Source organism: Dromaius novaehollandiae, chromosome 27 (assembly GCF_036370855.1).
Source record: "Dromaius novaehollandiae isolate bDroNov1 chromosome 27, bDroNov1.hap1, whole genome shotgun sequence".
Lineage (NCBI taxonomy): Eukaryota > Metazoa > Chordata > Aves > Casuariiformes > Dromaiidae > Dromaius > Dromaius novaehollandiae.
Genome location: NC_088124.1, coordinates 1,644,470 through 1,655,378, shown reverse-complemented (window position 1 = coordinate 1,655,378; position 10,909 = coordinate 1,644,470). Strand labels below are relative to the sequence as shown.

Genomic DNA, 10,909 nt, shown 5'->3' with positions numbered 1-10,909 from the left:
GGAGAGGGTGGCCGTGCATTGGGCTGGGGGTCTCAACGGAGCTGGTGGGGCAACAGGAATAGGGCGGTTGCAGCCTTGCTGGGAGCTGTGGGCTTGGAAAAAAGAGCCCAATGAAAGTCAGATGCCAGGGAGCACTGCTGGTCTGGCCTCCAGCATGGGGACATCACGGGGTGGAAGGAAGGGACTGATGCGTCTTCCCCACCAGGGCTGTGGACTGGCATTGCATGCTCCCAGCCCTGGCCAATGCTCCCGCATCGCCTCAGTGAAGAGCACACGGCACGCCCTGCCCGGGAGACTGTCCTTTAATACATGTACAATTGCGTGGGAACACCTCAGGCTGCACACGTCGGAGGATGGGGGAGTGGGAAGAGCAGCAGCCGTCTCCTGGGCCTCTCTGCAGCGGAGGGAGGAGGGGGATGGCGAGCAGCCCCTTGGAGCTGGATGCCCAGCACAGACACGCGGAAGCCGCCCATGAGAAGACTGGCCCTGTGTTGTGCCAGCTGACAGAGGAGCACCAGCAGCCCCTTGGCCATGCTGGTGACACCTGTGGCACCTGAGAGCCATTGTGCCAGGGCCATCCCGGAGCAGGGCCGATTGCACGAGTAAGGTAAGACCTGCACACAACCGTAGGCCAGGGTTGATGAAAAGGAAGAGGCTCAGATCTCCTTCCCAAGCAGTCGTCCACACGCTTTAACTCGGTGGTGAATTCAGGGTGCGGGCATAAGGAGCAAGGAAGGACAGCAAGGGGAAGGGAGGCAGACAGCAGGACTGGGGAGGCTCTTCTTCCCGGCCTGACGCTCCTGCAGGAAAGAAACAGAGCAGAGCAATGGGGCGAAAGAGGAGTTTGGCTTGAAGCAGCCATGCTGCAGGCCCAAAGCTGATGCCAGCAATGCCTGTGCTGTGCAGGATGACTGTGGAGACAGTCTGCACAGACCCCAGAAAGCCAGGGAGGATGGGCTGGGTGAGGGGGATGATTGTTGACAGGGGCTCCACTTTGGGGACATGTGGGCCTGAGACCAGTCCCATGTGCTGGGAGAGAGACAGGCTAGGAAGCCAGGTGGGGAAACCTTGGGGCCAGGAGCGGGTGCCTTTTCTGCGTTCTCCCAGCTGCAAGCACCACTCAGGGGTGTCACGAGGAGCGTGGGGCATGGCAGGGGAAGGTGGACCAGTTGCCTTACCCCTCACTGGCCCGTAGGGGACTTGGCAGCATCGAACATCTTCTTTCGGCCCTCCATACCCGACATGGCTTCCACGTTCTTGCGCCAGTCGCCCACTTCCACGGGGCGCTCCTGCAGGGAGAGACGGGGCCGGGGCTGCCGGGGCTCTGCGATGGACCGGCTGGCAGCCCTGCGCCTTCCCACCCATGCGCCCCGGTGCAAAGGCAGCACGGGGAAGGCATCATGTGGGAACTACTCCAGATTTATAGCAGCATACTGGGGCAAAGGCAAGCAAATACACTTTCTGAAGAGAGGTCTCAGCCCGCATAAAACCCATCTCCACCTTCTCTGAGCTTTTGGAGAGGACTGGGATTGCAGTGAGAGCTGGGAGGCTACTTCCAGAACAGAAGGGGCAGGTGATGGCTGCTCTGGGAGCACGCCCAGCTGTCTGCTTTGCCAACCCACAAGCATTCATAGAATACAAGCCATACCTCAAAATCATCTCATGAGAGCTGAAATAAAATCAGATCCATTCAATACCTGGCACTGAGGCCTGTAAATAATTTTTTTCAATCCAAAGGACTAAAAATGTGCCCTACTAGCAACAGTGAAAAAAAAGGAAAAAAATTGAAAAATGAGATTCTTATCCAATCTGCTGAGCTGGAACCTGGGGTTAAAACACAGTGCCTGGTGAGGAGAGGCACTGGGAAAGCAGCAGAACCCTTCTGGGCAGAATCTTGACATCTCATAACCTGCTGCTGTTCCAAATCAGAGCAAAAAATTGCAATTCCTGAATGCAGCATAGAGCAAAATCCCCCATGTTCTCTTTGGGAAGGTCAAAGCAGTCTCCTGCGATGCTGTCAGGATGGCCTAATCTGAAAAGCAACATCATGGACTGCATCTGACATTGTCTGTATCACAGGAGCTGTATCTCATTGCTGTTTAACACATGATGGAATTAAATCTATGAGTCATAACAAGAATGTCAAAATCCAGTATTGGGACTTCTTCCCCTTGACAGTGCTCTTGCAGTTGGGATGTTCCTGCCTGGGCTTTTTCAAACCATGATTTCTGATCTGAAAGAAGAGTAAATCCTTGTAGGCAGATCTGGTGCAGAAGGAGCAGTTGACATTGCCTGTGTCCTCATGGGGGGTCACCTGCCTCTACACCTGCCTGCACACCGTGCGCAGGCTTGGACATGGCACTACCCATCTGGTATTGAGGGAGATTTTTCCCTCTCCCATTTCTGCAAAGTCAGTGTGAACGGTGCTGCTTGTGTCAGGCTGGGCATGCTTGCTGGGCTTGCATTGTTTTATCTAATCTGTGCCTGGGAGTTTCCTGGGTGTTTTCTGGGTGTGATTGTACCGAACAGGAGCTCTCCTTATCCTCAGGAAGACTGAAGACCAAACTCAGAAAGTGCAGCTCGACAAACATGTCAAGGGGTCTGTGCCACTTTGCTTCAGCTGAAAGTACCCCTAGGCTCTGGGAGGGAAGATCATCACGGACACAGCCCTGATTCCCAGCTCTCATCATCCACCAGTTACCCGGCCCAGCCAAGCAGCTCCCTCGTGTCCCTGCAACGTCCTGCAATGGGCAATGCCTCACCAAGACTACACCCCTTGCAGTTTCTGAGGCACAGGGCTTACAAGCGTTGAGCATGCTTCACAGGGATGCTGGAGAAGGACGGGTGCAGCCCTAGGAGGTCTCTCCACCTCCAGCCTCTGGAAGAGATACCCACCTTCTCTGTGTCCTCCTTCTTGACAGACTTCAGGTTGGCTCTCAGATCCATGGAAACCTTGTGCTTGGAGCCCAGCAGAGCTCTCAACATGGCATCGGCAGAGACACGGACTCGCCGCAGAGGAGGTCGCTTGAATTTTCCCCGGAGGTCAAGCACTTTCAGTTTCAGGTCTTTAATCTGCAGGTTGAGGAAACAAGGTGGAGTGGGAGTCGTTGTGTGTCTGCTTTGCACAGAATGCCCCTGTGTGAAGCAGGAGTCTCTGCCTTTTCCTACCCTCAGACAGGTCCCAGCCCCTCCCGCAGCGGGTGGGACCACCTTCACTGAGGAATTGTCCACCTGAGCCCAGACCTGCAGTGATGGCTTTGTCCCAGCCCGCTTGGATGGTGGCCTTGCCACATGGAAGACCTCTCAGACCCTCACGGGATGACCAGGAGAGCAAGGAGGTTGCCTGTAGACCCAGGTGACACCGAACTCTCCGAGGCAGGGATGATTCCTGTGCTGAGGGACGTGCGTCTGCTCTTGCAGAGCAAATACCAACTCTGAGATAAGCCTGGTACATATCCCACACCCAGGCTCAGTCCAGTCCATGAAAGACCCCCATCAAGGCCCAAGTCACCATCCAGGAGGGAATTAACATACACACAAACAGCCCCTCCTGCTCCTACCTCCCGGGTGTTATGGTTGCATTTTGCTTCAATGTCATATCTCTCTTCATCCACAATTTCAACTTTCGCATGCAGCTCCCTGCAGAGGTCCTGGGGGTCAAGCACAACAAGAGAGCAGTAAGCGATGGCCCCTAGTGCTCCCAGGGGGCTGACTTCACCCTCAGAGCAGAGAAATACCTGGAGCTGGCTCAAGGAAAGCCCGCTGGTGTACAGTGGTGTGACCCGCTCAGACAGGTATCTTTCCTTCTCTGACTGTTTGTCGATGAGCTCCTGTTCCCACTCTTCCTTCGCCTTTGCCAGCATCAAGCTCTAGGGAACAAGCAGAGAATAGAGGCCTGAATGGACAGGCTCCTCGGTTACCCCCGAGCCACCCTGCACAAGGTCTGCAGGATGGGAGAGAGCCCCAGCTCCTTACCAACCCCCCTTGCTCTGGTTATCCTCCACAAATCATTGTGAAGCTGCAACACACACGGAAAAATCCCTACACCCTTTGTGTGGTGACAGTGGAGGCAGGGAAAACAGGGCCAGAGATAACACTGTGGTGGTGGTGCTCGTGATGGATGCTGACGTGGACACTTTCTTTGCGTTGGTTTGCTCTGTTGTTGCATTAAATGACTTCCCTAAGCCACAACAAACCCTAGGGAATTTCCAAACCTTTGGACTCACCTTCAACAAGAGTTTGCGTGAGGCTGTGATCTTGGGCTTTCTCTAGGGGAAAAGGGGACAAAAAGAATCTTTGAAAACAAACTTGCAGCAAATGTAGAGTAACATCTAGATCACTCAGGAAAGGAAAGGCACTTACCTCCCTGCAGGGAGGCATTCATTCAGGAACGAGCAATAAGGAAGACAAAAACAGAATAGGGCATGAGTGGATAGGAATCAAGAAGAGAGTGAATGTCAAGAAAAGTATTTGGCATGATTACAGCTGGTTTCCTATTTCTGTATACAATAGTTGCAACCTGTAAGTGAGCCAGGTCTGCAGCCAGGCTGAGATACAGGTGCTCTCCTGAAATGCAGCAGAAGTTGCGATCCACCTTTCAGAACGTCAAAATGCCACTCAAATGCTGCACACAAGCTGTCTTTATGCCACCTTGCAAGCCCCAGCTGGGTACCTACATTTTGGTCACAACACTCTCATTCATGCATTCCCCATTCAGTTTGCAGGCTGCTTTGATCCTTTTCAGGTTTCCAGGGTTTAGACACCTCTGTGACATTGCTTGATGAAAGCTTTGCAGGGTGGTTTTTCCCTGCTGTTCACAGCTAGGAATATGCTGTATGATACAACATGCTATAAAGAAGAGCCTCACAGCAAAGAGAGCGGCACTGTCCGTTTGGGGATGGCCTATATCAGACTCTGATCTAGGAAAGCTCCAAGATTTGAATCAGGACATTCAAAAGACTAACTGTTTTTGTTTAAAGAAAGACATTTTTTACAACGGGAACAGCACAAGGGTCTTGAGCATGGACCATTCTTCAAGCCAAACACCCTAAAGAATGACCAAACTCTGCCGGCACAAGCAGCCCCGTGGCCAGGGGAGGAATTCAGCTGAAGCCAAGGGGAACACGTGCTACTTACGGCTCAGGCATTGTGGCGTCACGCTGTTCACCTGCGGAGAAGGGAAAGAAGCTGAAATGGAGAAGCAAATCCCAAAGCAGTCCAAGCACTGCACCTTCTGCCAAGCTGTCTGGCCATCTAAGCACGCTGCTTAGTGGGGGAATGGCCTAAATGCACCGTTTGGATAACTCCCTCTTGCAGCTAGGCAAGATGTTGCTTGAGACAGAAGGGAAAGAAGCGCCTGGAAAGGCAGGACCTGGAGATGGAGCTGCCTTTCCTGCCTTCCGTTTCTGCCACTTCTCTGCCTGCAGAGGACGGGCCATAGCATGTTCAGCTGTGACTATGTGGCACTTCTGAGGTCTGGTGCTGCCCCGTGCTGTTGGCGGAGAGAAGCGACTCCACAGCCGGCTTTGCCATCCGGATGTGAAACACAAGGACAAACTGCGCAGCTCCACGGAAATCATGTTTCAAACAAGCTGCAGCCTGTTTGCAGCCAGCCCTGCGGCACTCGGTCAGGAGGAAACCACTCTCCTGCTCCTCAGGGTTCTTCCCAAATATCTGAGTTGCTCTGCCACCGCTGCTGGCTACATCACCCACTCCAGCTCCGGGCAAATGGCTGGAGGCGAGAGAGGCTGGAAAGCTGATGAGAGATGCAGCATCCCGAGGCTCCCCACGCTCCATCAGCTGGAGGAACTGGGCTGGTTTAGCCTGTCCAAGAGGAGGCCAGAGGGGATGCAATAGTGTCCTGCAGCTCCTCGTGCAGTTGCAAAAATGTTAGAGCCAAACACGTCCGAGGAGTGACAGACAATATAGCAAGGGGCAACGGTCACAAATTGCAGCAAACTGGCTGAACATGTTCCATTAGGGTTCATGTTGCTGGTGAAATACTCATGATTTCATATTTTACATTCACTTCGTAATCCTATTCCCTGGCAGCTGCTTAAAAACGTACTGCCTCTGCTAACTTCCTCCTGTGCTGCCCCTAATGCTTCCCATTCTTGCCAAGAAGCCAGGGCACCACATAAATCTGAGCCATAGAAAAGTCTGTGGGAAAATGCCAATCAATTTATTGTTTTCCTCTTTCCAATCAGGAACAACAAATATTTCCAAAACAAATAGCATTCTTTTTCAGTGGTGGATCTAATCCTTTTACTCTGAATTGAAATGGCCAAACTGTCTGAGATTTTTGCTCCAACCTCTTTGCGTCCCCATGAAAATCATGTTAAACCCCAAAAATTTCTGCTGAAAAAAAGGGAAAATTCTGGTATCAGATAGTTCTCTTCCCAGGCTTGCATGGAGTCTGTACTGAACAAATCTCAGAGTGTCACAAGTTCACGTCCCAGTCCCCAGCTCTGTCTTCTTGTCCCTCTCCCTTCCTCAGTTCCCTCTCCACAATTGTGTCCTAAAGGACTGTAGGTAGTTTGGAGGAAAATGCCATTTTGGGAAGTAGCCCAGGAGGAATCATCTTTCCTAGAGTCTGCCAGATTGCTCAGCACTGAATAACCCCAAGAAGCATGTTTTTTTTATCAAAAACCACATCAGTCAGATGTAACCAGAGCCACCAATTCCATGCCTTTCTAGAGTTTTTTGGTGATACAGCAAACCACCTGGAGGACATGCAGGGAAGCCAGCTCCTCTTGGCGGACAGCAGCATATTGAGGGTGTTGGGTCCCGGCTGCCTTCTCCTGATTTATTCCAGGCAAGGCAGAAAAGCATCTGGCTCTCAGCAGGCGAGCAAGGGTTGGGCAAAGCCTCTGAGCACCTCCCTCTGCCCCGTGGGGGAAACACCCAGGGTCCCTAGAAGGTGGGACCCATACTGGACCTTGGGGTGGCTGCCTCTGCCAATGTCAATCAACTTTTTGGGCCAGATTTTTCTAAATCGGTTTCCCAGAGGGCAGCTGAGTCTCAGCTTTGCTGGTAAGACCTGTCCTGCAATCTTGCATCCTTGCAGGGTTTTACCCAGGGACTTCAGGGCTCCAGCTGGATCTGGAGCACCTGAGAGAGACTCTGCCTCTCTGACAAGAGGATTTGGAGATATTAATTCTGAACTGTGCTTGTAAGCCCCCAGTCATGAAAAGCTTAAAAAGCTTCAGAAACTATCAAATCACAGAAATCTTAAGAACTAATCCCTAATGCAGTCAGTTCTGACAACCTCCCCCATCCCAGCTGGCTGGAGACATGCCATGAACATGCAAACACGATGCCACACACACTGCTCGTAGCCCCACGCTGCACATCCCTGGTCCTGCTCTCAGAGGAAGAGCACGGGAGTGATAGTGAGGAGTCAGACACCAGCCAGGATGCAAGGGCAAATGCTCCCCAGAATACTCCTATTTACCAGTTTTTAGGAACTGCATGGAAAACCAACAAAATCTCAGCTCCAGAGCCATGCTGGTGTTTTAGAAAGTATTTCTCTCCATTGCAGTCTCACCAATCCTTTCTCCAAGAGTGGAGAAAATGGTGACAGCCAGCAAATTTCATAGGGGATCCTCTGCCAGGCCTAAGAGCTAGCTCTCTGTCTTACTCTGAGGGAGGAAGAGAAACTCGGGGAAAAAATCATAAGCCGGGGGCATCTCTCTGCAGTGCCTCAACATGCAAATACTGTCGGTCTCACGCTAGCATCTGTGTCACCTGCTCCACAAGAGCATGCTCAGGCCTCACCCAACCCTCATTAGCAGACCCAGGAGTCACACGGGGGGGGGACGGGGGGGGGGGGGGGGGACACACTCTGGGCCTGGGGCAGTTCCTTACCTCTGGGCCGGGCAGGAGGGGAGGTGATGCCTGATGTCCGGAGAGCCGCACACTGCCGGGGCTTGGCGAAGGAGGCAGAGTATTAAATCGCAGCCTGCCTGCAAGTGGTCAGTAAAAATAGCCCAGGCGCATACCCCTACTCTGCATACATGCTTGCTGCGATTGTGAACACCCCCCCAACACTCTGCCTACACCTGGGGCACTATCTCAAACATGGAGCGACAAGTGCACATTGCACACGCGCATTATGCACCCATGTGCAACGTTAGCTCTGGATACATCCTCAAGCGCCTCACACGCGTTGGTGAATTCCTGTCCCGTGCTGTGTGCAAATGAATTACCCCAGCTTTGCTGGCGTTTGCTGCTTGATGCACTCACTGCTCACACGTACGTTGCATGTGCATGCACGCACTTGTCAGGCTGACCATGGTGCCAGCCCGTCAGCAAGGCAGCGTCCATGCAGCACAGGTGGATTCTTCCCAGTACATCTGCTGTGCTCTTCTCCCACACAAGCATGCATATGTTGATACTGAGAAGGCCCCGAGCCGGCAAGGAGGCAGAAGTCATCAGCTAAAGCACTGCAATGATTTTTTTTCTTTTCCAGAAAATATCCCAAGGGCAGGGGAGGGGGGTACCCAGGGTTGCTCAACATTTGGCACAGTGCTGACACCCATGCACAATGATGCACGTGTGCTGTGCGATGCTGCATCAGAGACGACACGTGAATAGACTGATGCCCCCCACAGCACTGCTGGCCAAGAGGCCTCGCTACTGCTGCAAAAGCAGGAGGGCAGAGTCTGTCCAGGGCCAGGACAGGGCACATTGATGAGACAGTACAGGCTGGAAAAGCAGAGCAGGGGGAAGCAGATGGAGCCAAGATACAGGTGGAGCTGACTTCTGCCTGGCGGGTTTGTCAGGACCAGGGATGGGGCAGTCCCCTCTTTGGGGAGCGAGACTGGCAGGACTGGCGCAGCCCAGCATCATGGGCTGAGATAAGGCACAGATCAAGCAGTTCCCTGCTATCTTCCAGCAACTCAGGCCCCAATGTTTCCCCATCAAATCACAGAAAAGCAGAGAAAATGCTGCTGTCTCACCACCCTGCCCTCTGCAAAGCCCCTTGCCTCTATATCCCCCCTGGAGGGAGGCTTCAAGCGGGAGAGGACCTCTGGGGCAGGGGGGCAGGCAGCACCTGTTCTCTGGGATATTTTTAGGGGCAAGTTTAGGCACAAACAATTCCCAGCGTGCAGCCCTGCAGGAACAATGCCTGGTATTTTAATTCCTGAGACTATTATGGTCATGGAGGGACCCGCAGTCACAAGCCCTATTGTGGAGAGCAAAGACAACCCCCATGTCCCCCTGAGTGCGGGATGCACGGCTGCCTGCCCCCCTCCCTGTCCAAGCACCTCCTCTGCCTTGCTTCTTGGGCCACTCGCTGCCTGCCCTGGGCTCCTTACCCCTGCCTGGATGTCGAGTGGGGTTGACAATGCGGCAGCCCCCAGGTCGGTGTGACCTCAGCAGCCTGGGGCCAAGTTTCTCTCCATCCTTTTTTTGAAGCCAGTGACAGTGGCAATGGCAATGGCAGGCCCATCCTTGCTTGACCTGCCCTGAGCAAGTGCCTGTGAGCGCAGGAGAAACGCCATCGAGCCCTGCCCTCCTTGGGGACCCCGCCAAGGGCATTTCTCCTTCCCCGTCTCCAAGCACCTCTCACTCAAAGCCACGGTGTGGGCCAGCGCAGCAAATCTACCTCCCAGCTGGCGTGCATGGCTGACAAGGAGCAGGCTTTATACCAGCCCCGTTAGACCTTTATAAGGCAAAAGGCCCAGCAGGGCCATGCCTCCAGCATCTGGCTGGTATCAGATGCTGCCACTTTCCTCCCATCTGCCTTGGGATTGTTTTCAGAGCACAGAGGAGCCAAAATTAGCCGGTGACAAAGGCAAGCTGCATTCCCCACGGCTGTGCCCTCCCTGTCTCTCACCAGAGGGGATCCAGGCAGCTCCTGCTACCCAAAGGACAGGCGCTGCTTTGGATGCCATTTGCTCCAGTCTCGGGTTTCCTCCTCTGCTGGGACCCTGCATGAGGAGTAACAAAACGGTGGGGAAGCCAGCAGGGCAAAGGATGGGGTGACACCAGCACCCCTTGTTTTGAGGCTTCAGGCATCGATTTCAAAGCCCAAGCACTGTCACATGAGGTCGGCAGTGGGGAAGGGAAGGGAGGAGCCCAGGCTCTCCTCATCTCTCCTCTCCAGCTGAGGGGATGAAGAAGGTTTTGGCTGTCCATCCCTGGTTCACAAACAGGGCACTTCCACCCCGATTGCAGGCTTCTGCATCCCTGCACAGCCCCACACTCTCCCCCGGGAGGGCAGAGGACTATCTGGAGCAGATGGGCTCTGCGATGGGCCCGAGCATCCCATTTCCTCACGACTACAGCTACATCTGGGTAGAACTGCTTCTTCAAAGCAAAATAACATCCCCCTGCTCTTGGCACCCATTGATTCAAGTGGGGGCACTCCCCTAGGGAGCTACGTCGAGGATGGATGCCAACAGCAAATCCCCGAGAGCCGTATAGGGAGGCCTGAATCACCTGGGACCTGAGCCCGCAAGGACAGCCAGTTTGCCCCTAAAAGTCCCAGCCACACACCCAGGTTGTTCTGCAGGTCACCAAGGTACCTGTGTTTGGTCTCATATCTGTGAGCAACTTGCACGTGACACTCACTCCTCCCATTTTAGATGGATGGCAGCAGTTTCTCTCTCCCTCTGAGCAGCCCCCGGATACCCTGTGCCAGCATCCTGCTCAGCATGGGATGTCTGCAGGGCTGAGCCCTCGTCCTTTGGCATTGGCCCCACAAGCATGGCAGGGGCTACCACAACTGCTCTTCAGCTTCGGGATAACCAGCTTTGGGGCTGTAATGGTCTCTGGCTCCTTAAGACTTTGGACACCCAAATTCAGAGCAATCTGACCCATTATCAGCTATTTGGCCCTGCCAGGTGAAGCCTTTGTTACCTGAAGGGGACTTGCAGCTCGACTGAGGGATCCCTTTCCCCCT

General features: G+C 53.7%; 1 protein-coding gene across 1 annotated transcript; it reads right to left on the bottom strand.

The window, feature by feature from the left end:
- Positions 1-287: 287 nt before the first annotated feature.
- Positions 288-7,894, bottom strand: TNNI1 (troponin I1, slow skeletal type). Its single transcript, XM_026101233.2, has 8 exons — positions 7,867-7,894; positions 5,137-5,167; positions 4,227-4,268; positions 3,738-3,869; positions 3,561-3,650; positions 2,896-3,072; positions 1,179-1,289; positions 288-800 (listed from the first exon to the last, which is right to left on the bottom strand). Exons 4-7 carry the CDS (start codon positions 3,861-3,863, stop codon positions 1,182-1,184), a joined length of 501 nt encoding a protein of 166 aa, XP_025957018.1. The 5' UTR covers positions 3,864-3,869; positions 4,227-4,268; positions 5,137-5,167; positions 7,867-7,894; the 3' UTR covers positions 288-800; positions 1,179-1,181.
- Positions 7,895-10,909: the final 3,015 nt, after the last annotated feature.

Excerpts from the sequence above, each read along its gene's own strand:
- TNNI1 (XM_026101233.2), bottom strand. The coding sequence starts at position 3,863 with ATGCTGGCAAAGGCGAAGGAAGAGTGGGAACAGGAGCTCATCGACAAA. Across the intron at positions 3,073-3,560 it reads GCAACCATAACACCCGGGAG|ATTAAAGACCTGAAACTGAA; the intron begins GTAGGAGCAGGA and ends CTCAACCTGCAG. Across the intron at positions 1,290-2,895 it reads AGAAGGAGGACACAGAGAAG|GAGCGCCCCGTGGAAGTGGG; the intron begins GTGGGTATCTCT and ends CTCTCCCTGCAG.